Below are 24,386 nucleotides of genomic sequence, written 5' to 3'. Positions count from 1 at the left end.
GACGTGTGTTCAGCAATGGATATCCCGCGGCTGATATGAGGATAATTATAAACAAGTGATTTATTATCCCTTCAGGAATATTTCAAAGTTATTTACTTCCTAAGGCACTTACGTTATGTCATTATTAACTACTGATATTAAAAATAGGAACCTACAAAATTTCTGCTTACCAAAGCACGCTCCATACTCATCCATTTCGAAACCAATTTGACAATTTATCGGTTTAGCATTTATCTTTGTCCACTCGTTTTTCGACGCATCCTTTTCATCTATAAAGACCGTATCATCAGGAGTCTGCACAGCTGCATCGGTTTCTTTATTTACAACGACGTTAACTGTATCAGGAGTTTCATTTGGATTTTTGTCGGTATCTGTAAATCTTGTCTCATTTACTTGTGGTTCAACTGCATCGTGATTACCTGAATCAAAGTCATATTTAGGCCCTGGTTGTTCTGTACTTTCTCTATTATTATTACCGTCTTGCTTTTCTACATCTGTAACATACGATATTTCATATTCTTCAGCCTCTGTAGGTTTTGGTGACTCTGTTGGTACAGGCGTAAAAGTATCTTTTGATTTTATTGATTCTGTGGGTAAATAATCAATATTATTTTCCACTTCAGACGTTGATGGTATTGATGACTTTCTCCAGACATTTTTATCTTCAGTAGATGTAACGACAGGGGTAGTATCGGGTAAGATTTTGTTACCTTCGTTATGATATACCGAATAAATGTTTTTACTATCGTCAGTTTCCCCAGGAATTTTTACTGTTGGTTCATCAAATCTCTCTGTAACAATTTCTTGAGGCGGTGTAGTTGGCGATTCAGAAGGTTTAATGATTGTTGTTGGTTTAGGAGGTTCGCTGGTAGTTGTAGGTTTGGGTGTGGTGGTAGTCGTTGACACTGTTTCTGAAATTTTTTCACCATTTGAAATTTCCTTTGCACTGTTTGTGTTGTTATCTGTTATTTCTTCTCTGAAATTAAAGATTATTATAAAATATAAAGAATAAAATTTCTAGTGTATTTTATTTCGTATTTAGTATTTTTTAGTATGTAATTTTCAGATATATCGAAACGTTTTTACTTTAGATAGCTCCGATAGATGGCGCTAATAGTCCATAATCTCGCTTTCACCATTCGAATAAATCGAGATTTTAACTAATCGACGATTTTAGAGAATCAACAACATAATTTTGTCCATATTTATTTTATGGACTACTTCTCCGGAGTCTATACTGAGATCATCGAGTAATATACCCAGATCTTCCATGGTTTAAGCCATTATGACTATGTCATAAGCAAACTGAAGATGAGTTATGTGTTCACTGCTATGTTAATATTAATCCCTCTTGTCTATGAACTTGAAGATATCCAGTGCAGCGGTGTAGAGTTCCGGAGAGATCATGTCTTCTTGTTTAACAACACTCTGCAACTGGGTTGCCATTGCGCTCTGGTTCAGTACCCGGACTGATGTCGACAAACGACATAAACCTGACAACACTTACTCAGAATCATAATATTCATATTCATAATCCGATGCAGGCGTGGTTGTGGTGGTGGTGGTAGTTTTACGTCTGTGGCAGCGAAAAGAGCCTGGTATATTGTGACATTGGTAATCTGGTCCCGCTCGGGCGCAGTTGTGCGTTCCTAATGCGCATTCATCGATATCTAAAAGTATGACAGGGTAATTGGTACAGATGTAAAAGGGGGATGTAAAAGCTTATTTTCTATCAATAAATGTATGGTATATCCTATCCAAAAATCAATTAGTTCAGAAATGTTAAACAATATAATGGTAATACAATAAAAAATTTGGATTGCTACATATTAAAATTTATTATCATTTACCATTAATTCCTGCAGGCTTTTTTAGTGCCGTAAGTTATCAGTATTCAAATAAAAAAAAATTAATCATAATTTTATTATGATATATTTCAGAATGATCACTTTATATATAGTGATTGAAAATAGGTGTAAAACCTTTAAAAGGATGAATGTATAACTCATTAGATGACAAATGCTATACATTAAGAGTACATATCCCTGCCCCACGGAATAAAATGATAAATCAGATAAATTTTCAGAGGAGACGAAATTTGGTTATGTATCAAAAATTGATACACTAAAAATTATACTAACTAACAAATTATATTAACTTTGCATAATTTATAAGCTAATTTTATACCGACCAGTCGTTGAATTTGAATTGAATTTGCTTTGCGTACATTTTTATTTTTGTCAGTACTATACCTTGTTTATTTAGAAACAGATCACTTTCAACCTATCTTCGTCATTTTTGACAAAAAATTATGCAAAAAAAATTGACAATGTATATTGAAACTCGTAAATAATAAACATTTTAAAACCCGATAAAAATCATGACGGTGACTATCATTTATTAATTTGGAGCGAATTTTAATTTAGTAAACATTTTTTTCTATGATCAAAATAATTTTTTAAAATATACAAACCTTCACATTTTCCTGTCGAATAGTGGAGAATATATCCAGTGCCGCAAGAAATAAATCTAATGCACAAGTACGATCCCACTGTATTATCGCAACGCTGGGACTCAGCAATACAATCGTTCTGATCAGTGGCGCATTCGTTTATATCTAAAAAAAGATCAATGATTAATGAATATATTAGAATATACTTCAAAATGAAATTATCAACAGACAGACACGCACTGCTGTGCATAGGCCTGTTCCAAAGATCCGGTGTAGCGCTGCCTTCATCGAGCGAGTTCACACGACATTAATTATGTCATCGGTGCATCTAGTGGAGGACCTATCCACGCCACGTATACTCGTACTGATTTAACATCGCTACTCGAGAACCTTTCGCCCTCAACGACAGTCGGCTTTACAAGCTATGATCACTGCTACTCCTGACAACCAATCTTGACTCTTTCTCTCCTTATTTCAGATTCGATCTCAAAAAACAAACACGATGAAACAATGTCTTTTAATATACCTTATAATTAGAATTTACTACAATTAAAAAAAGATGAAATAAATAAATCAAAAAATTCCTTTAAAAAAGAAACAATTTGTAGAATGTTTCTAGAACTTACCAACACAGGCGCCAGTGGTAGGATCCAAGTCAAAACCGGGCTTACAGTTGCATTCGTGGCTTCCAAATGTATTCAGGCAAGTCTGGTATTGGTCGCAGATATGTGTACCTTCAGCGCATTCGTCTATATCTGAAACATTTGAACATATACGTATTACACAGATAGACCAAGTAAATGTGTGGTGTGCAACTGTGATTTTTAGATACATAAACGGTTACATGTACATACTAGATTTATAGTATAAAATAATTACATAAACAATTAAAATATAGATGTGTAAATAGACAAGAACGATTTTTAATATTTAAATGAAAAATCCTTACAATCAATACTAAATTTATAATCATTATAATTAACAGTCATGAAGAACGTGTAGCTGATACAATGAAAGCCATACTACCCCCACCAAATACTTAAATAGCGAGTTTTAGAGCTAATAGCTTAATGATGATATATATGTCCCTACAGACTTAGTACTATCAGATGTTATTGGCCTTTCGCAGTCCAAAAGACGAAATAGATATTTTAGAATGATCACTTTATACTGACTTATTGTAAGTGTGTATTGTAAAGTGTATATTAATTAATATATTATTATTAAATATGGAAATCCGGCACAAATTTAATATTATAATTCATAAAACTATATTTGATAAAGTCTAGCATAAGACTGAATGTGAAAAATAATACGAAAAGGAAATAAATATATATATATATATATATTTATACATATAATTATTAAAAAAATTAAATAATAATAAAATTATAATAATAGTATTAGAAATATGTAACGTAATAAATACCGTGTAAATCGGGGGATAGATGTATATGAAAAATAATAATATTAAAAAGTACTTATAATAATAATAAAGATACTATTATAATAGATTAGAGACAAAGAATAAAAAAAATATGTAAGAAATAGATACAAAATAAAAATAAAAGAATGATAGAATTTGTGACAGATGACAGAAGAGAGAATCAAAGATCATTAGGTATGAGAGAAGAAATATATGTAAATAGTTAAAAAAAACTTTTTAACTTGATATATGTAATGCCCCGCCTTAAAACACATGGTGGGAGAACGTGAGACCCACAAAACGGGGTGTTTTAAAAAAGTATTATTACAGGTTATGTTTTTGTTGACAAATAAGGTTTTGATTCAGTACCTTTAAAGCTTATACACCAATATCAATAACCTGTAAACAAGCCATAAACCTAATGGAATTTTTCAATACAAATGTACTTTCATACTAAGCCATTCAGGATTAGCATCTTTTTTTAAATTGCCGATAGGTCCACGTTGCCCTCATATCTTTTATTCACACTCAATGTACAAACAACGACACAGATTCAACCAGGAAAACCTCGTCTACCATCATCCATCAGAGTGTCTAATGTAGGTTCGGAAAACCAAATGCTTTAGTTTTTTAATATAATCCGCGGACCCTTTGGTTCTGGCCTTAGGACTAACAGCAAAAACATCACAGAAACAATACAATACTAAGCCATTACTTCAACTTCAAGTGTGTTTGCATCATACATAAATAATTTTGTGATTTAATTAATAAAATATAAGTAAATCAATTTACCTACACAACCATTGTATCGGGAGCTGTACCGTAAACCATCAGCACATTTGCGGTTAACGTTCACACTGAAAATTTATTTGAAGACATATTATAATATTGCGAAAACCTTGAATAAAACACCCTTCTAAAATTTAAATCATAATTTAAACTAAAGAACTTCACAAGAGATCGAAAGGTATTTTAAAAATTGATATTAAAATTATAGATCATATCATCACTATCATTTCAGATATAAGACATTCACAGCTGGGAAAGGCGTCCCCCACAAATTTTCAATAGCACTAATTGGAAACGGGCTGCATCCAACGTTTTCCGACAAGTTCACCTGTCACCATGGGTGGATGTCTTATGCTGCGTTTGCTGTTCCGTGGTCTCTGCACCATAATATTAATTTATATTTGAATCAAATTAAAGCGCTTATTTAATTTAAAATTAATATTTGTTGCTCTAAAATTTCTATTGTTAATTTAATTAGGAATAGTCTACTCTTTTTATCTTTATTTTTTTTTTACTGAGAACTATCAGATTAAAAAATTTGAATTTAGAACGAAAGGTACACTCTTTAGATATATTTTTTTCAATGTTGATGGCAATTTCATAACTGCTATAAAAGATATTATTTTACCAATAGATATAAAATTTAATCAATTATCAAGTATAAGGTCATTTCAAAATGGTTGACATAGATAACATGAGAAAGTCATTTAAAATTGTTTGCATTATCCATTTTGGCAAATACAATCTATCGTTACTATTCATTTCACAGTATGACATGTTTATTATAAATTTTTATGTATATTTATGACAAACTCTTGCTTAATTTAATAAAAATATTATAAAAATTGAATAAATAATTTAAATCATCTGTTGTTACTCTTTGATAGTTAAGGCTATTGGTAATGAGTCTGTTACCTTCAACATTCTTCTAAAATGAATATATATATTCTATACAACATCATTAGATACTAATTGCATTTGACTTACCTAGAAGCTCTCTCTAAAATTGGCCTGCAGTTATACTCTCCAGGCAGATTGACACACATTTGATTCGGTCTACATATACCTTCTTCTTCACACTCGTTTATATCTGTAAGAAATTATATATATATACTCATGGTTCCAGACATTACTATCTTCCCCCATAAATTTCCAATAAGGTCGGTTGGAAGCTTGTATTCAACATGACCTTTTAAAATGTCACCTGACCACTTGTAGGGTGGACGTCTTACATTGCGCTTAACGGTGCGTGTTCCCCAGAACCTAAACGCAATTGATGCCATATATTTTACGCGATACTTAGCCATTTCAATTTGCATTTACATCTATTATTTTTGTTAACCTGTTTTTAGGCATTTAATTACCTATAATTTTTGATTTAATGAAAAATTTACCTACATATGATATTACAAGAAATATATTTTTCTAAAATCAACTGTTAAATTATTTAAATCTATTCAAAAAATGCTAGTTTTTTCATATTTAAAGATAATGATTTTATTTTTAAAAAATAATAAAATTTTCTCATGTATTATAATTAATCAAAAGACTGGTTACCGGTTTAAAAGCCATAAGAAGTTGAATATATAGTTCATTTGTTTTTAATTATCGTATGGTATGTGTTTTCGAAAATCAACGGTAGAGTAAGAAAAAACATTTTCAAAATTCGAATGTGTAGTAATCTGAATTATGATCGGAATTAAAATAAATATTGTTTGCTATCTGTACCTACGAACTTTGTCAAAAAATAATTTACTATTTTTAGAGTGATAACCTTTAACTAATCACCCTGTATATGTCTAAAGTAATGAAGTAACATAAATATTTATACTTCCATAGCTTTTCGAAATGTCGTTTATTAACCAATTTCATTATTTGAATTCTAATTGTCTATGAATAAGGTATTTTTACCTTCACATTTATTGTTGCTGGGATCGAGTTTGAAACCCGGTGGACAGTATTTCGAAACCTTATCTTGGCAGTAGAAGGAACCTTTAGTGTTGATGCAAAACTGAGAGATTGAGTTGCAATCATCTTTGTGTGTAGCACATTCGTCAACGTCTAAAATAATTATCATAAGATAATAGATATCGGACAAATTATTAAAAGTACAGTTAACTATATTTACCGAGGGTCTACTTATTTTACTATTGTCATGTTAAAACTTGAAAGTCTTTTACAAGACTTTGTAGATTAAAAAACTATTTTTGGCAAAAAGCCGATATTACATCACACTCCTATCTGAGGACTATTTTCATGCAGTAAATTTAAAACTACACCCATCTCTTTTTTTACACATCCGATAGGTAGTAAATTTGGGAACATGTCCCACACAGGGTTCAATTTGGCGATAGCAGTGTGGTAAACGATAAAGATCGCTGCTGCCCATCGTCTAGAAAGATGTTTGTTAGGAGTAACAATCCTATATAATAAATGCGTAATGTGAATTATATAAGATTTTTATCTCGGGCACCGAAGTCACGACTTACAATCGGAAGTCTCGATCCTCTACCAATGGGTATAGCTCAGTAAGTCAGTAAATCACGTAGGCTAATGGTCACTGTTAATGATTCTATGTGGATAATAGAAATAAATGAAATTGAATTGAACGATACTCGGACAATTTCATTAATAACTCAATGGGGCACTATGAACGCCTGTCATAAAAATCTTTGCATTATTGCTACATTCCCTATGCCATTATATCTCGGTACAGAACAGTGTAATGAGCAGTTATTAAAATAAAATACTATGTACATCTAAATAAGCTGACCCAATCAAGTAAGAACAAAATAAAGTAACAACAGTAGGTAAATGGGAATTAAAAAATAAATGTTTCCCTAATTCATCACCATCCTTTCAGACATAGTTCGTTCACTACTAGACATAGACCCCCATAAATTTCTGAATAACAATGTACCTTTCAGCTGATGAATGTCTGATTGTGTCCTAAGTGACCTAAGCGGATACTCTGGGTACCCGTGTGCCGTACAGCCGTGTCCGGGGAAAGGTTGGCCCGTGTTACTGAGCGTCATAACGCGTCAGTAAATCTAACTAAGCTCGGTGAAGACTGAACCCTAATCGGTCGTACGGACGCGGCGTCACCCGGCGTAGGTAAAAATCGCCTAGTATTCATAGGCCCACCTATCTAGTTCCCTAAAAACAACCCACGCGGAGGAGCCGTGAGGGAAGACTGCCTAGCCACACGCGGAAAAAGGCCCCGCCCCAGGGCGAGAGAAACGGCGTCGACGCGCGGCTGTTGTCGAAACGCGAACAAGCGGAAAGCAAGCAGGCCGACGGATGTTAACAGAGTGTGTAGCTCGGGTGCGGCTTACTTCTTGACTTGGCACGACGGAGGAGCCATCCGAACCGAAGCGACAGGAACAGCGCAGTCTGCGGCCGTTCACAAACTGAACGTGCATTTATTGCCGGTTCGACCAGGAACGACTTTAAACGTTCTCTATTGTTAGAAACAATGATCTGCGTTAGCTACTAATGGAGGCGAGGAAGTTTGAAGACACTTCCGACACTCCAAACGCTGATCGCAGGGTTTTATTTCACCGGGATACAAGAAAACGAAACTACGTTAGCAACTAAGGGAGACAGGAAATTTCTAGGACACTTTCGCACTTCCAAACGCTGATCGCAGGAATTCCTTGCACCGGAGTGCAAGGTATCGAACTTAATTGCAAGTCAACAATAAGGGAGGCGAGAAAGTCATGAGACACGTCGGAAAGATCCTAACGCTGAGCTCGCAAAGATCGATCCAACTGCTCGTATCCAACGACTTCTGCACCTTAAAAATGTAACAATAAAGAAGGCGGGTAAATCGTGAGAAACGTCCGAAAGCACCTAGCTTGAGCTCGCAAAGATGACCTAGGCTGCTCGTATCCAACGACTTCTGCACCTTAAAAATCTCGTACATCCACCTACTGGGCGACACACGCATGCCGCATCTACTGCTTCGTGACTCTTTACTATGATCGAATCGAAGAGAGAATTTCTTTTTTTATAGCGCTAGGAGAGAAACTTTTATGGACATGATTTTTAGCTATGAGGAGAACTAAAAAATCACAGATTAATTTATAATCAAAAAGTTCAAGTCAGTTTTAATACTAAACACCAAAGTATGGATTATTAATTTATACAACAAAATTTTAGTACCTATAACTTAAAAGAACCAACAGAACAAGCTATAGAATATGTTATCAACATCAAAAGTTCATCAAGAATTAAATTTTAAATAACCAGCACAGCTCATGTAAAAGACTTGTCGATAACAAGAGACTCAAACTAAAATTGTCAAAACTGCAACCTTACCCACGCATTCTTCATTGATTCCTTTTTTAAATCCTGGTGGACAACGATCCTCGGACGTGGTTCGTAGTTTTGGTGACAAGTTTGCTGGATCCCCAGTAATTCCTCCACATCTATAAGCTCCCACTGTGTTCTCGCATAAATACGATGGACACGGTGGCTGTGGCAGCTTGCATTCGTTTACGTCTGTAATCATGTATAATAACATAGAAGCTAAAGTTTTTGATATCAAATTTTAAGTAAGCCTTAGGAGTAAAGACAGGATGTCCTTGCTAAAATAAAGTACTGTTAGGCAAACTCGTAAAAAACACAGGATTACTAAAGTTATATAAAAAACACAAAAAATACATTTTACTTCAGTTTAAAATTGATGTTACATTTTATTTTAAGAAAGGACTTAATTAAATTAGTACTAACATATGTAAAAACTGTTGCACTTTTTTTTTAAATATCATCAGGCATCTTGTGTATACATCTTGACAATTCAAGGCCATTTTACGTTACCACCATCATTGATTTTAGACGCTTGCTACAATAGGATACCTCATACTTACTCTTGTGAACAAGGTGGCATATGTAGGATCTTCCTGACAACTACCGTCATCTAAACAACATCCTACCGAAGCAGACGTTTTAAACGAACTCAATATGACCAGGAGCGGCTTAACTTATAGTGCTCCCCGAGACAGCTAAGAGCATCGTCTTGGACCATCATGTTACAACAATGATATGACAGAAGTGGCCAGCCAGCGCGGTGGCGGCAGTTGTCAAACGCGAGCGCCCTATGGGTAGCTTATATAATACTTCTCAAAATATATACTTATGAAATAGCTTGTCGGAATATGAAAAAAAACTTTCTTGTTACTACGGCAAAATTAATAGCTATAGCCGCGGGGGGGGGGTTGGCCTAGGGGGCGCCAGGGTTTCATTGCACACAGGCGCTACATAAGCTAGAGCCGCCCCTGAAACCACAAATAAATTGTATGGACCTATTTTTGTTTTCTTCAATGTGGATAACGGAATTATTATGTAGTGTTTACTATTCCACTTACCATCACAAACATTGCTGAGTAAATTCCGTGTGAAGCCCGGTGGACACTTGCCCTTGTCCGTGTGAAGGTTCTTCTTCATAGGAATGCATTTGTACGATCCCTGTATGTTCACACACTGGGTGTTCGGTAGACATACGGGTGGATCAAGAACACATTCGTCGATATCTGGACATATAACAATTTTTTATTATTATGGATGGATGTTCCACTAACGTTAGCATCGGTGCCTTTATTTTACATTCACGTCTTTACATGTTAGTGTATAAGTTTAAAAAAACAAAGTAAGTTTTTTATCGACGCCCTAAAAATGTTCAGTATTTAAGCCTACGGTTTATGCGACGACCTCCTCATTCTCCAGGACATATAACTTTAGAAATTGTTAGTTACTGATGTTAAGAACAGTTTAGTTTAGCAACTAAACAAAGAAAGTATTTTTCACGTAAACTGATTGTTGTTTAGTTCCATTGCTCCTACATTCACAGAAGTTCAATTATAATGTTCTCTAAGTTGGGATTGTTAGAGTAGTGGTAAAGTAACGATTTATTTATTTATATTCTTTTGAAAAACGATGTGAGTTCTAGTTGTGTTTGCAAATGCACACAATTAGTATAAGTAACCAACCATCTAAACAACTTACAATTGAAAACATCTTGATAAAACCCAAAATCATAGTGCCACTCTTAACAGACGCTTATCTTATTCATTCGTTAATATATTTTTTTATTATGGCTCTCGCTATTGGGAGCCTCTTGTACCCCCTATCTAGTTTGGGACAAGGACTTTCTTTACACATAATTTTTTCAGAGTTTTATTTTTATTCGACACTCACTTTCATACTTCTTAATTTCTTTTTATTCTTTCCTTTTATCACAATATCTTGCAATTTTTGTTCTTTCATTCCTTCTTGCTTTCATCGCCTTCCTTTCCTCGTCGTTTTTACTCATAGGTGGCTAGGTACATCTTTATTTTCCAATCTTTATCTTTATTTTTTTTAATATCACAGATTTGTTTGGATTTGAACTTTTTAATACATTGCTAGACTTGTCTTATATTCTATTCGTTAATATTGTTATACTGCAATATATTTTCATATTTTGTGGTTAAATTCAATTTTGACCGCACCGATACATGGATGACAACAATTATAGGTTTAAAAGATTTAGACGTGAATATATGACTAGCTAAAAGCTTGAAGTTTTTACACCTATTTCTAATCTTATTTTTTTTATGAAATGCCACAAGCTAATATCTTTTGACAGTACAAAGTCAGGTTCAGATAGTAAACAATAATTAATTTTAATATGCAGTTATTCGAATTTCAAAAACGCTTTTCCTTACTACATTTACTTAAAAATGTATTGCATCTGTCAATTTACCACATAGGACCAATAAAGATGCTATATGAAGTTTTATTTATTTATTAAGATGTCACAGAGCATATTGAGTGGTAACCCAGCGGTAGAAGACAGAATTGCAATCATAGGTCGCGGGTTCGATACCGGAATACAATGTTATATAAGTCACACTTTGTACAATAATTATATAGGATTACCCTTGCTCACAAACAAGTTTTTATAGGATGAGCAGAAGCGTCCTCTGCGTACCATACCACGTTACTATCACCAACCCACTTGTCAAGCGTGGCGTTTATGATATATACCGTCAATAGGGGCAAGCCTTACAGTGGGCGTCTATGGGCGGAAACGACGACTCTTGGTGTTAGTCATTGGGATCGAAAGGTACAGGTGGCGACCACAAGCCGGTACATGCGGCATGAGTAAAACCTCCACGGAAAAGAAAATGTCTGTAAATGGAGGTCCCTGAAAGCGCTTTACAGAAAGCCTCGTAGTTTTTTTTATGGCCCCCGCTATTGGAGACCTCTCGTACCCGTAATTAGTTGGGATTAGTAATTAGTTGGGACTTTATTTACAAATAATTTTTTTAGATTTTTCATCTTTATTCTTCACTCACTGTCATACTTCTCAATTTCTTTTATTCTTACCTTATTTCCATCACAATAGGCCTCGCAGTTGGCGCTTATCAGCTGACATGATAATAATTATTTTATCATCCACATCACTCACCTTCACAAGACTTGCCATCCGACTTGAGCTGATATCCCCGCCTGCAAGAGCATTTTACTGCAATACCGTTATCATTGCATTTGTGTTGACAAGGGTTGTGTGGCTTGCATCTGTTCTTTGTTACCTGAAAGAATGAGATTACCCACTTCATCATTTTGAAACGCATCAATCATGATTTACCTAATTTTTAACTGTTACAAAATCTAGAGATGTCTAAGCCATAATCGTCGAATGGAAGAGAAACAACCAATAAGAAAAGAAACAAAGGGTACAGTTGTTTAAAAAAAACACTACGGGTTTCTTTCAAAGTACAAAGAAAATACACGGACTCTGTGTTTGGTACTAATCGGTGTAACATAACTCCTGAGGATGCCTCGTGGAGGGGTGAAACACGTGTTGAGTGGTTTAACGGTGGCAGTTGTGTAATTCGCATTGTTTGCCGCATACGCATTTATCAGCGGGCTGGCGGACGGTGCACTTTGTTGCACGACTACCACTGCATGTGCGGAAGTGGCTAAATATTGGTCCTTTTCTTACAAAGAAAATCCAGCCAGGAAATTTATACTGAAAATCTTGAGTACAGAGTTTTCCTAAGAGAAAATGAGTCAAAGCATTTATAACGTCAAATGCCAATATGGATTTTGATAATGAGACATTATTATAATAGATAATAATGATAATAAGTTTATTTATATTATTTATGTAAAATAATATTGCTAAACTAGAATCAAATCAAGTAACGCATAAAAGCATCTTACAACTTAAAGTAAATCTACAAGTGTTCCTAACGCTTTCTGATTTGAAAAAAGCTTACAACGGACTTAGACGGATTTTTCTTTTGAACACTTTAACTACACTTTTACTTCAGTCATAGCTATAATAGAAGTTTATACTTATTATTTTTCTTTTTTAATTTATAACAAAATTATTCAGAGAAATTTCAAGTTAAATGTTGTTGAGAAATCGTGCAAAGTTATCAACAAACAATATTAGTTTTATTAATAGAAAACAGTGAAAAATAATATTACTTATTAATTTATTTATTTATTTACACTTTATCGTACACCATATACAATAAATAAAGAAAAAAAATGGTACAAGAGGCGGTCTTATCGCTCAAGGCGATCGCTACCAGACAACTTTTGGATGGAGATGAGAGACATGAAGGAGAAAGCAGTTTATGGGTGTACGTATATACAAATACATACATTACTATATATACATACAAGAATACTAATATATATATACACACACATGCTTATATATATATATATATATATATATATATATATATATATATATATATATATATAAAATATTTACGTAGAAAAGGTACTTTATAAATATGAATACTTAAGAGATGCTACACAATATCCTATTTTAGAGGACAAGCGGTATTTTACAAATTTTTATTTATTTTTATGAATTTATTTACGTTATTTACCACTTTGTTCGTAGCGAATATGTACGCGCTAAGAGAAGAATTATAGAAAAGCTTGATAAGATAAATACAATGTTATGGTCTGAGAAGAGAGCTTACCTCCATACAGTTTTTTCCATCAGCCATCAACATGAAGCCAGGGTTACATTCGCATCTGTATGAATTCGGTATGGGTATACAGTGATGGGCGCAAAGTTCGTTCGGTGCAAATTCATCGCATACTGACATAAGTTCTGCAACAATAATTTATTATTAAGGATAGAGTTATGCTCGGAGTTTTGTATGAAAAATCTGGGGGCGACCCATGTAGCTTGAAGAATTGCCTGTAAGAAGTGGTTGTGGACGGGGCACATTGCTCATGCAACCGACAGCAGTTGGTGCCAAAGAGCGTCATTCAAAAGCTTTCTTGGTAGGATTCCCACTGGGTGGACCGAATACATAGTTACGGTCGCGAGAAGTTGCTAAATGTGGGCAACGTAATACCGGTCATGGTCGCGATCTTTGTGAAAGACTATGGCCTTAAAGTGGGCATCCATCGGCTAAAAAGGAGAAGAATATTCAAAGAATGATTTCAAACTAATAGCTGCCACATTTGAAGATATATACGTGATGGACAAATAACTAATACGCAAATCCCGATTGATGCTATACTATACGCCAAAAGTAATCGTTTTGTTGACAGACGAGTAACGCGTAAAGTGCCACAAGGCGCCACAATAAGCCACACATACGCCACGGGAATGTTAGAATTCATCGTGATATTATTCCCGCAGGTTATTAAATGGCCATGTAACTTAGTACAAACATTTCGTAATAGCGTTCCATATGGAACAGTAAAGCAGTCCACTTCATGAATCATAATTTGGCATGTAAAAATAAGACAAAATTTAATAACAAAAATCCTACCACGAATTAAAAACAATCTTTAATTATTGGATAAATATAATTGAAATCACAATTAAGGATCCATGCCTTACAGAAAGGTATTTATGGGCTAAAAGAACGACTTATTTAACATAACGCGAGCTTATTTTTTGGTTGCTTTTATAACTCTATTAAATTAAAAAAAAATCTCATCTTACCATCATCCAATGGTCTGCTAGTCACTATTGCATCTCCAGGTAGAAGCGAAACAGATCTAGTGTGTTTTGGTTTATTTGCTGATTTCTATAATAACATATAATACATTAAAAACTTAATAGAGACATCTTGAATAATTTATACAAAAATAAATATAGATATATATTACTGATCTAACTTCCCTACACACATACAAGCGAACTTGTGCACACATAGACAAACACATGTGTGTACATAAATACAAAATGTTGTCATTGATATTTTTCACACATTGTTACTAAATATATGTCCTCTTAATCCTCCGTTGCGGATTACTACCAAATTTCAAACCTTTAATCCTTCCGGTTCCAGAGACATGGGTCAATACATAGATGGAAATCTCCTTTTTGTGTATATGTTCATATATGTAGACATCCACAAGCAATATTTGTTATCATAGATGACCTAAGGAATTGAAACGTTGTCTGTCAATCTGGGCATCAGAGTTTGCTTTACTCAGGGTTTCTATACGAGATCGAATCAGCTATAGCCCAGTAGATTGGCAACTAGTAGTGGCATTAGACATGCCAGATAATACGACAAAGAAACTTCTAGAAACTTTAAGGAACTGTTTAAACTTTTGAAAGGATAGACAATCTTCTTAAGGTATTTAAAACTGGTCTTTCTGGAAATTTGTGGTGTAGGCTTTTGTCCAACAGATGTAGACCTAAAACTGAGATAATACAAATTATATGTTGATTATCCATAAATAAAAAAATTACCAGACAACATTGATTAAATGCATCCGCAGCTAACAATTCCTCTGCACTGTTCCCTCTTGGATTCACCACGCACTTGCTGACGCCTCTTGCAGCACCAGCACCAGCTCCTTTCATGCACTCGTTGCAGCATTTCTGTTGTGAAAAATATTAAATGACGTCACAAATTATTGTCCCAGACACTACTAAATATGATGACATTAGTTTAAAAAGATCTTGAAAAAAGTCTTAAATATGATACATCGGACAATGGCGTCGATTGTGTTCCGTGTGCGACTGATCTATATCTGTCTTTGTTGCCTGCTCTTATGAGATCAGAGTGTGTTTGGAACCTTTGTATCTTTAGTACCATAACAGAATAATATCTGATTGCAATTTCAATAAAACTGGGTTCTCCTGACATTATAATAATTCATACAGGTGATCACTTGAACTTCACTTTTAATTACCTTATTGAATGATGATGGAACTCAATGGACATTAAAAATATAGTTAAATTAAGCGCCTTTTCTTTCAATGCACTACAGGATGAAAATCAAATACTGAAAGCATCTAATAAATTGAAACATCGAAATAGACTTCGAATATAATGCGCAGTTAATCATATCGATTAGTTGTAACGAGCTAAGCTTGTTATTTTCTTCATATTAGTTTCATTCATTCGTTCACTACATGAAGAACAAAATCAAATACATAGTGAACTATCTAAATATATGAAGTAGCTGGTAGTATGCATTGTTTGAAATAGTTTAGAATATCACAAACGTATTATTTACTTAAGAAGACAAATAAGTTTCATTGTAAAAATTTCAAAAATACATGTAATACATGGTAATATTGGGAACGTATTCCGTGACTAAATAATCATGAAAATTTTATCTGAAATGATTTTTTTAATCTGTAAATATATCTACAAAATACCGTATATATTACAAAATTTATTAATTAAATTAATGTATTGAAAAAATAGAATCATCAGGTACAAATCATAAAAAAAAATCAAATATAAATACGGAATTTTTTTTAAACTAATTATCGCTACTTGATAATAAACGTGAGCGTTTATTATACCTGGAACAAATATACTATTGTTAGTAGGTCAGTTGAATTGAAAGAACTTCGTATTCTTAAAATTGTATTTTGTATTTCTATCATTAAGTTTCTGTGAGCATGGTCAAAATTAAAATAAAAATAATTGAAGAGATTCTCGCTAAAACAAATCATGTAAAAAGTGTATTTATTCTTATTGAGAATCTGCTATTTTTAAAAATCGTTTATAAAACCGTGTAAGAGCAATTGTGTGTACAAACATACTCGTACATGAAGACATTGTATAATTTATCCTATCGATTTTAGTTTGTTTTAATTAATTTGTAAAATAATTATTCGTTTTTAAATTATATTGGCATAATGGTAATGGTGGGCTGCAAGAAATAGGATTTTGCAATAAAATCACCCATTGAACTTCATTTTCAATTTTTTTTTGGTATACTTACATGTTAAATCTTTTCTGTTTATTCATAAATGTATTTAAATTATTAACTGCTTTGTATTTAAATAAGACGCCATTACTATTTACAATTAATAAAAGTGTTACAAAGTTAGGGAGAGTACGGAAATACGTAATAATATATTGATATTTACCAAGATAGCTATCGTAAACAATTCAACTCTGTTAACCAAAGACGTGCTATCTCTAAGCTGTTATCAACTCCACATTTGATAAGAGATTCCTAATTACCTAGTTACAAAGTGTTTGCTTAGATGATACATTGTACGTACAAGGTAACATGAAGCTACGTATATGCGAGCAAAATATATATATATATATATATTGCTATAAAACAAAAATGTCAACTTCGCGGAACTGTAAAATTCGTTCGTAAAATTTAGAACAACCTACCTGGGTCTATTTTTCCTGATAACTTGAACTCTGTAGTCTTTAAAAATAGAGTGAACAGATTTCTTTTGGATAGTGTACCACCTTCATCTTCATCTACTATTCCATCAGGTGAGATGGAAGACAAACTCCTATTTCATTACAACTATATAAAAAAAACTGTCAAAACTACATCATGGCACTATCTTTTTAATAAAGTCTTGATAACGTAAAAAGTAGAAGAAATATAGGCGAGGATGTTAGAGAGAGTGATCTTTCTCAAATCTCGACTTATAAATGAGAGAAAGAGAGAATTTACATCATTTACATTTGCACAAATAGAGAAGTTACTTGACATTACACGGATTAAACGTGCGATTGTCAAGTCCATCGTCGTGTAGGAAGTAAGGCTATGTACAGTTCTCGGGGCTGACGACCCTCATAGGAGGTTTTGAAAGACATTGCATTTGCATGTACACCTACCAGACTTTTCTTTTCACGTAATAAAAATTTTAAAGATCCTACTAATGATACTTCAAAAGTCCGTTTAAAATATATAGCCTATATTCCCAGGATTTAGATCCATCAAAAGGTTGCTGTTATACCTATCTCTCCTACCTTCACCGCATTCAAAATGTTTACTACCTTATAGTACTTTTTCAACTTAGTTATTTGGTTTTTGGGCATATTTACCATTAAACAGTAAACTATATTAGTACTACACATTTTAGTGTTTTACAAAATAGGTATTAGTCCGGTCTAGGACACGTCACAGAGATATTATCAGGGATTCTACATTATTTTAAAAACCTGTCCAATCAGAGCTACCATAGAATATAGATAAGCTTTTGTTATAAATAATCTGAACAATAAGTCGTCGAGAAGTACTTCTTATGTTTGTGAACGCTTATGTTCATATACGACTATGAAAAGCCTAAAAATAACACGTTAGGACAAATATCTGATAAGAGAAAAATAGTTCTAAAATTCGGGATAGATAAACTATAATATTCTAGATCTATGGAGAATAAAACAAGTACTAGATAAAACACCGGAAACACAGAATCCGGTCGCCGGTGAGAGTTGAATACATTCATTCAACATGAAATGTATACATTTGTATGTTTAATTTATATATAAATAATTTTTGTGAGCCACCGAGATCAATTTCTACTGGCACAATTTTTCGTTACTAAGACTGTATGGTTATCTAGTTAATTGTAATATTAATAAATGTACAAATATCATCATATAAAACCGTCGTAAATTATCGCCTTGATACGTGCGAATGTTATAAAATATTAACTGTTCTGCTATAGAATTTTGTAAAATCTGTTCTTAGCCGATCTCTATTTGGCAAAAGAGACATTCCTACTAAATCTTATACACACATACACACACACATATATGTATATATATATATATATATATATATATACATATACATATACATATATATATATATATATATATATAAAATTGTGTGTTTAAGCTTCATTTTTATTCCATACAAATATAATATAATAGTTTGATGATTTTGTTTTATTTTTATATGGACACCCTTAGGGTAAAAGCCTCCTCCAAAGCTTTCCATTTTTCTCTACGTCTGCCTCTGGTACCTTGTGGTCCTGTTCATTTTATAACCCTTTGTGTCCACCTGTTATCAGCGAATCTCGTCACGTGATCAGTCCAACTCCAGCTTTCTTTAGAGGGAATAATTGCATCTGTTATACAGGTTTTTTTTGCGGATGGCTGTGTTCCTTATTACTCTTCAATATATATGTATTTTATCAGGTAACCTTACTAAAATTTTCATATTACTCCAGTTTATACTTAATAAATATGCCAATAATTATGGATGATATTTTATGACCACAGATGACGATAGCAAAGATGGATAGTATAAGGCATAAAGTTTTCTCATCCGAAACCTGATTTACAATAGATTTGTTTCTACCCAGCAAACGCTTTATTTAACGATTGTACAAAGATTTAACGGGTTCAATTTATCGCTCAATTGCTGTCAATTAATACATAGTATACCGATAAACAACGTAATGATAATCTAGAAAGAAAAAGCATTTTAAAAATTAGTATTACTACATATTAAAATTAATTATTATTAACTGCTAGAAGTTTTTGATCTGTAGCAATTTAGATATAAAAAAGAAATTTATGTAACAATTTTCGGAGTGATCACTATATAAAGGGTGATGAAAAATAGGTTATAAAGCTGTAAAGCCTTTTGTTGACAGTTGAGTATCATATTCACTTCTTTAAAGCTTTCATTACACCTTACGGTTTTTTAACTAGTTTTTCCAGTTCATTACTTGTCAAAATTTTGTTCAATAAATGATCGTGCCATGAATTTTAATTCAAAGTTATCGATAAATTGTAAAAGTTGATCTTAAACCACTTATAAACTTTCTCTTCTTAAATATTTAATATGAACTCTTGCAAAGTTGCAAGTATTTATTACTTTACAAAAGAGAGTAATCAAAGAAAAAGCTGATGCAACGTGTTTGGTGGTTCAACAAACGGAACCAATGCATATAAAATTAAAGAAGTAGTTATAATACCGCTAAAAAACTAATTTAAAATACTTTCTAATATAAAATTAATGTTCCTATTAATTGTACTACGTGGTATTTTTCTACTAAACTGATTTGAAAAGATATAGCCTAGCAAATTGGCCAGCCCAATTGGTATCGGTCAGGCTAATGAGACTTATAGAAAGATTCTACTTTAAAATTAAAAATTGAGGTGATTTTCAAGTTTTGGAAATAAAATGCTTTACGTTAGGTAATTGTGAAAATGATCAAAAAATATATGATGATGATGAATATGAATGATCATAAAATACACATCTGATATTTGTTGCAGGCTCTTTTTAAATCATTACACGCTTAGAACCTTCGAAACTTTAACCCTTAATTGCCTACAGTTTCAATTTTGATACCAATCTTTTAAACCGAATATTCACATTACTATTAGTTTTTTTATAGGTTGGCTGTACGTATTTTACTGTTGTATAATATTCTTTCCAACGAAATTTAAAAAAAAAAACTATTTTATTAGACTATCTATTTATCTAGACCCTCAAGCAAACAGTAATATTAAAAAAAATAACTTTCGTAAATCAGGCTATTAAGGGTTAAGTTGAAGGATTTTATTACAGAGGAGCTAAATTTGATTCTAATTTGTATCAATTTGGTATCTTTTGGAATTCTTGACTTGTAACGTACATAGGTAATTACTATAACTGATTCTAAATAAATTAAGAATAAATAAAGAACAAAATATCATACCGCAAAAATTCTGTTATTGATTAAACATTTAAAAATTATGACATTATTCTTACCCTTGACGAGTCATTAGATAAAGTACATGACTTCATATTCTTCGCAAATTCTATTCCACTTTCGCAGTCCTCTTTCTTTCTGGAATGAAAAACAAAATATTAAAAGCTTATATATTTATACGTTGCGTTTTATCTACATGTCGTGAACCAGCATGTATATAAATTGAACATAGTATAGGTTCAGATATCGTTTCAGTTCTTAGTATATATTTTTTTCTAATTTCTGTTTGGCCACCAGTATAGGCCAGTAGATTGACAAGTGCAAATGTCAGTGGTCAGGCCATAAAAACACAGAATGGAATACCACGGAACCAAGGGGTCTAAGAACGGTGCATCGCATCACTTATGGACTTCAAGGAAAGTCACAGGACCTTTCTGGAGTACTGCAGAAAGGTCATAGGAGAGACCATTAAAACGAAAAAGTAGGCAAAAAAAACAGAAGAGTATAAAACTAGTCTAGTCTTGACAAAAGTAGTATATTAAAAATAAAATTAGTAAGGAATATAAATGTAAGAGAAAAAGCAAATAAACAAATAAAAATAGAGCAAAATCTAAACGTGTAGTATTCTCAACGGAAGGCGACGAAAGTGATGTGACGAAAGAAAGGAAGGAATAAAAGAAGTTGTCAAAATGTGGAATTAAAGGAAAAAATATGAGAACGCAAATAATATGTTAAAAAAAAAAACATTTAAAAACAGGCCCTGTGTACATAAGACAGGAGCAACACGAGAGGCCGTAAAAACGGAGACCATTAAAGAAAAAGTGGTCCATTCAAACAATCTTGTTAGAATTGTAAGAATGCCAACTCGATCCCATCTCAAATATATTGGGGAGGCCTATGTTAAAAAATGACATCTTTCGATTGAGTGGTTATTATTATTAAAAATCACATCGTCTATTGCCAGATACTTATCATAGTGACAACCTTTGATATATAATCCGAGACGTGGCCACTTGCGACGGACCTCATAAAGAGAGAGAGAGAGAGACAGAAATGATCTGCAAAACAATCAAGATCACAGAAGTGCTCGAAGAATTGCTCCCCTGAAGTGGTTGTGGGTAGAGCTCATCGCTCATGCAACTGATGGCAGCTGAGGCCAAAAAGTTCCCGAATAGTGACTGCGAACTGGTAGACTGGGAAGTCACTAGATGCGTGGAACATGATGATCTTTGGGAGAGACCCATATCTTGCAACGAGCGTCCATCAGCTGAAAAATAGAAGAAGAATCTCTTATATACATCCCCGCGCTCAAACTTACAGCTACGATAAGTACTTGTCTGGCAAAGGGTTACAAACTATCAAGTGTTTGTCTTTTTTATATAGTTGTAATGGAATAGGCGTTTGTCTTCCATCTCACCTGATGGAAAGTGTAGATGAAGACGAAGATGGTACACGCCTATCCAAAAACCTGTTCTCTCCACTCTTAAATGCTCCAGAGTTCAAGTTATCAAAAAAAATATACCTGGGCAGGTCGTTTCAAATCTTGGCGACTCTCAACAAAAACGAGCTGTCAAACCGTTTAGTTCCACTTTTGGGTGTATCAACAACGTATGGATGAAGCTTTTGCCTGCGCTTAGTTGTCGCTGCCGATAAAGGAATGGAGATGGCTCAATCAGTTCGAAAAGAGCCTTCGAGCACTCTACAAAGTCCATTCTATAAAAAACCGATAAGCTGGATATACCAGGGTGAATCAAAAAGTTCTTAGAAGTGCATATATATGAAATCTTTTTGGATCAAGTTCGATATTCAAATTAAAGAGTGTCTATCACACTATATTTATGCAGACTGTCACTTGTTTTTGTCAGTTCGTTCGCATGTAATAAATTTTTTTGTGCAACGAGTTGCTAAAAAGTCAAAATTATGGATAAAAGTGAGTTACGTGCGGTGATAAAATAGCTCAGTTTGAAAAAAATGTCTACGAAGGAAATTTTTTTGGACATTCAGCAGACATTAGGGGGTGATGCTGTACCCTATTCTACGGTTGCGTACTGGGTGGCTGAATTTAAAAGAGGTAGATCAAGCTGTAAAGATGACCCGCGTTCTGGGCGGCCTTCAACCTCCGTTACAGAAGAAAATGTCAAAAAGGTTGAGAATCTGGTTTTGGAAGACAGAAGAATGACTATAAAACATATAGCTGAGATCCTAAAGATATCTTTTGGTAGCGTTCAATCCATTTTAATTGATTCACTGGGGTTAAAAAAAATGGTCTGCAAGATGGGTGCCACGAATGTTAACCGACGAAAACAAAAAGCGACGTATGGAAATTTCCAAGCGTAATCTCGAAATATTCCAGCGTGATTCGGATAATTTTTGCCGTCGTCTTGTCACCATGGATGAAACGTGGGTCCACCATTTTGATCCTGAAACTAAAAGACAAAGCATGTCTTGGAAACGACCATCCTCTCCATCCATTAAGAATTTCGAGTTGCTCCTACCGCTGGCAAAGTTATGGCCTCTGTGTTCTGGGATAGTGAAGGAATCCTTTTTATTGATTACATGCCAAAAGGCCAGACGATTACTGGATCCTATTATGCAAATTTAATCCCGAAAGTGCGTGAAGCGATTAAAGAAAAACGTCGTTGAAAACTGTCGTTGGGCGTGTTGTTCCTTCAAGATAACGCTCCTGCTCATCAATCGGAAGTTGCGCTCAACGCAATCCGCTGTGCTGGCTTCAATCTCCTTGACCACCCACCATATACTCCGGACTTAGCCCCAAGTGATTTTCACTTATTTCCAAAATTAAAAGAGGAAATTCGTGGAACAAAATTTCACGATAATGACGCCGTTATAGCTGCCGTAGAGGACTTTTTCGAGAGTTAAGAAAATATTTTTTTTTCACAAGAAATAAGGAAGTTAGAAACGCGTTATTCTAAATGCATTGCATTGGAGTGAGATTATGTAGAAAAATAAAATATTATTATTTAAATCTTTGCATTTTTTAATATTGATTCCAAGAATTTTTTGATTCACCCTCGTACATATGTCTAATGGAGAAATATCATCTAAATATAACTCAAGTATCAAGTATAGTTGTTTTACTATAACGTAGGTGACTGGCAATGAATGATTTTATTTTTGATACAATTCTAAAAGTCATACCAAAAAATCACACCACATTGTTTGACGAATTTAGATTGGCTAAAACGACGGTAACCAAAATTTCATGTGTTATAAAATGATAAAAAACTTCACGGGGTATTGTTTTATTAAAGATATTTGTTAATGTTAATGAAAAGAAAACTTTTCTTAGTTTGTTTTGAACACTGCTCAGAACCCTAGTTTACAGGCAAAGTTGGGAAATAAAATTGGATTAGTTTCTTTACAAGAACACGCTGTTACATATATTACAGGATAACTTAATTCTAGTCTTTATATCTTAATCATATATTAAACTATGAACATGCCCATAAAGTAATCACTTAAACAAGACTGTGCTTATACTGTACAAGGTTAATCTTAAAATGATCTGACTGATTTATTACATAGTAATAAACTTGTAACTCGCGACCTAAAAAGAAAAAGTCTAGATTTTGTTATAAAAATATTAGATAAGCCGCGTGATGTATGTCATTCGATTTTATCATTGTTCAAAATTGGAACTATTTTTGGTGTGTGTTGTGACGTGATTATAGCGATTAGCGGGTGGAGATGATTTACCGCCAAAACTCTTATCTGTCACTTCTTAAAGACTAGATTACCGAAGGTAAACAACCACTCATCCGTGTATTTGTTCCGCAAAATCAAAC

The 24,386-nt window shown here is 33.5% G+C and overlaps 1 protein-coding gene across 1 annotated transcript in view; it reads right to left on the bottom strand.

Moving 5' to 3' along the window:
• The window catches only part of LOC137925130 (fibrillin-3-like), a 49,488-nt gene that overhangs the window by 12,471 nt on the left and 12,631 nt on the right, over positions 1–24,386 (bottom strand). Inside the window, exons 3-16 of the mRNA XM_068768512.1 lie at positions 20,640–20,718; positions 15,403–15,534; positions 14,644–14,728; positions 13,661–13,794; positions 12,121–12,244; positions 10,037–10,201; positions 8,988–9,170; positions 6,579–6,728; positions 5,655–5,757; positions 4,671–4,735; positions 3,079–3,207; positions 2,474–2,617; positions 1,508–1,670; positions 171–976 (exon numbers count right to left, since the gene is read on the bottom strand). Of these exons, the coding sequence (XP_068624613.1) occupies positions 171–976; positions 1,508–1,670; positions 2,474–2,617; positions 3,079–3,207; positions 4,671–4,735; positions 5,655–5,757; positions 6,579–6,728; positions 8,988–9,170; positions 10,037–10,201; positions 12,121–12,244; positions 13,661–13,794; positions 14,644–14,728; positions 15,403–15,534; positions 20,640–20,718 (2,462 nt within the window). The remainder of the gene's footprint in view (positions 1–170; positions 977–1,507; positions 1,671–2,473; positions 2,618–3,078; positions 3,208–4,670; positions 4,736–5,654; positions 5,758–6,578; positions 6,729–8,987; positions 9,171–10,036; positions 10,202–12,120; positions 12,245–13,660; positions 13,795–14,643; positions 14,729–15,402; positions 15,535–20,639; positions 20,719–24,386) is intronic.

Source organism: Battus philenor, unplaced genomic scaffold (assembly GCF_028537555.1).
Source record: "Battus philenor isolate CCGP_79_NKW_IND1 unplaced genomic scaffold, ilBatPhil1.0.hap1 SCAF_26, whole genome shotgun sequence".
Classification (NCBI taxonomy): Eukaryota; Metazoa; Arthropoda; class Insecta; order Lepidoptera; family Papilionidae; genus Battus; species Battus philenor.
Note: the sequence above shows the minus strand (reverse complement) of the source record. Positions and strands in the feature narration are given on the sequence as shown.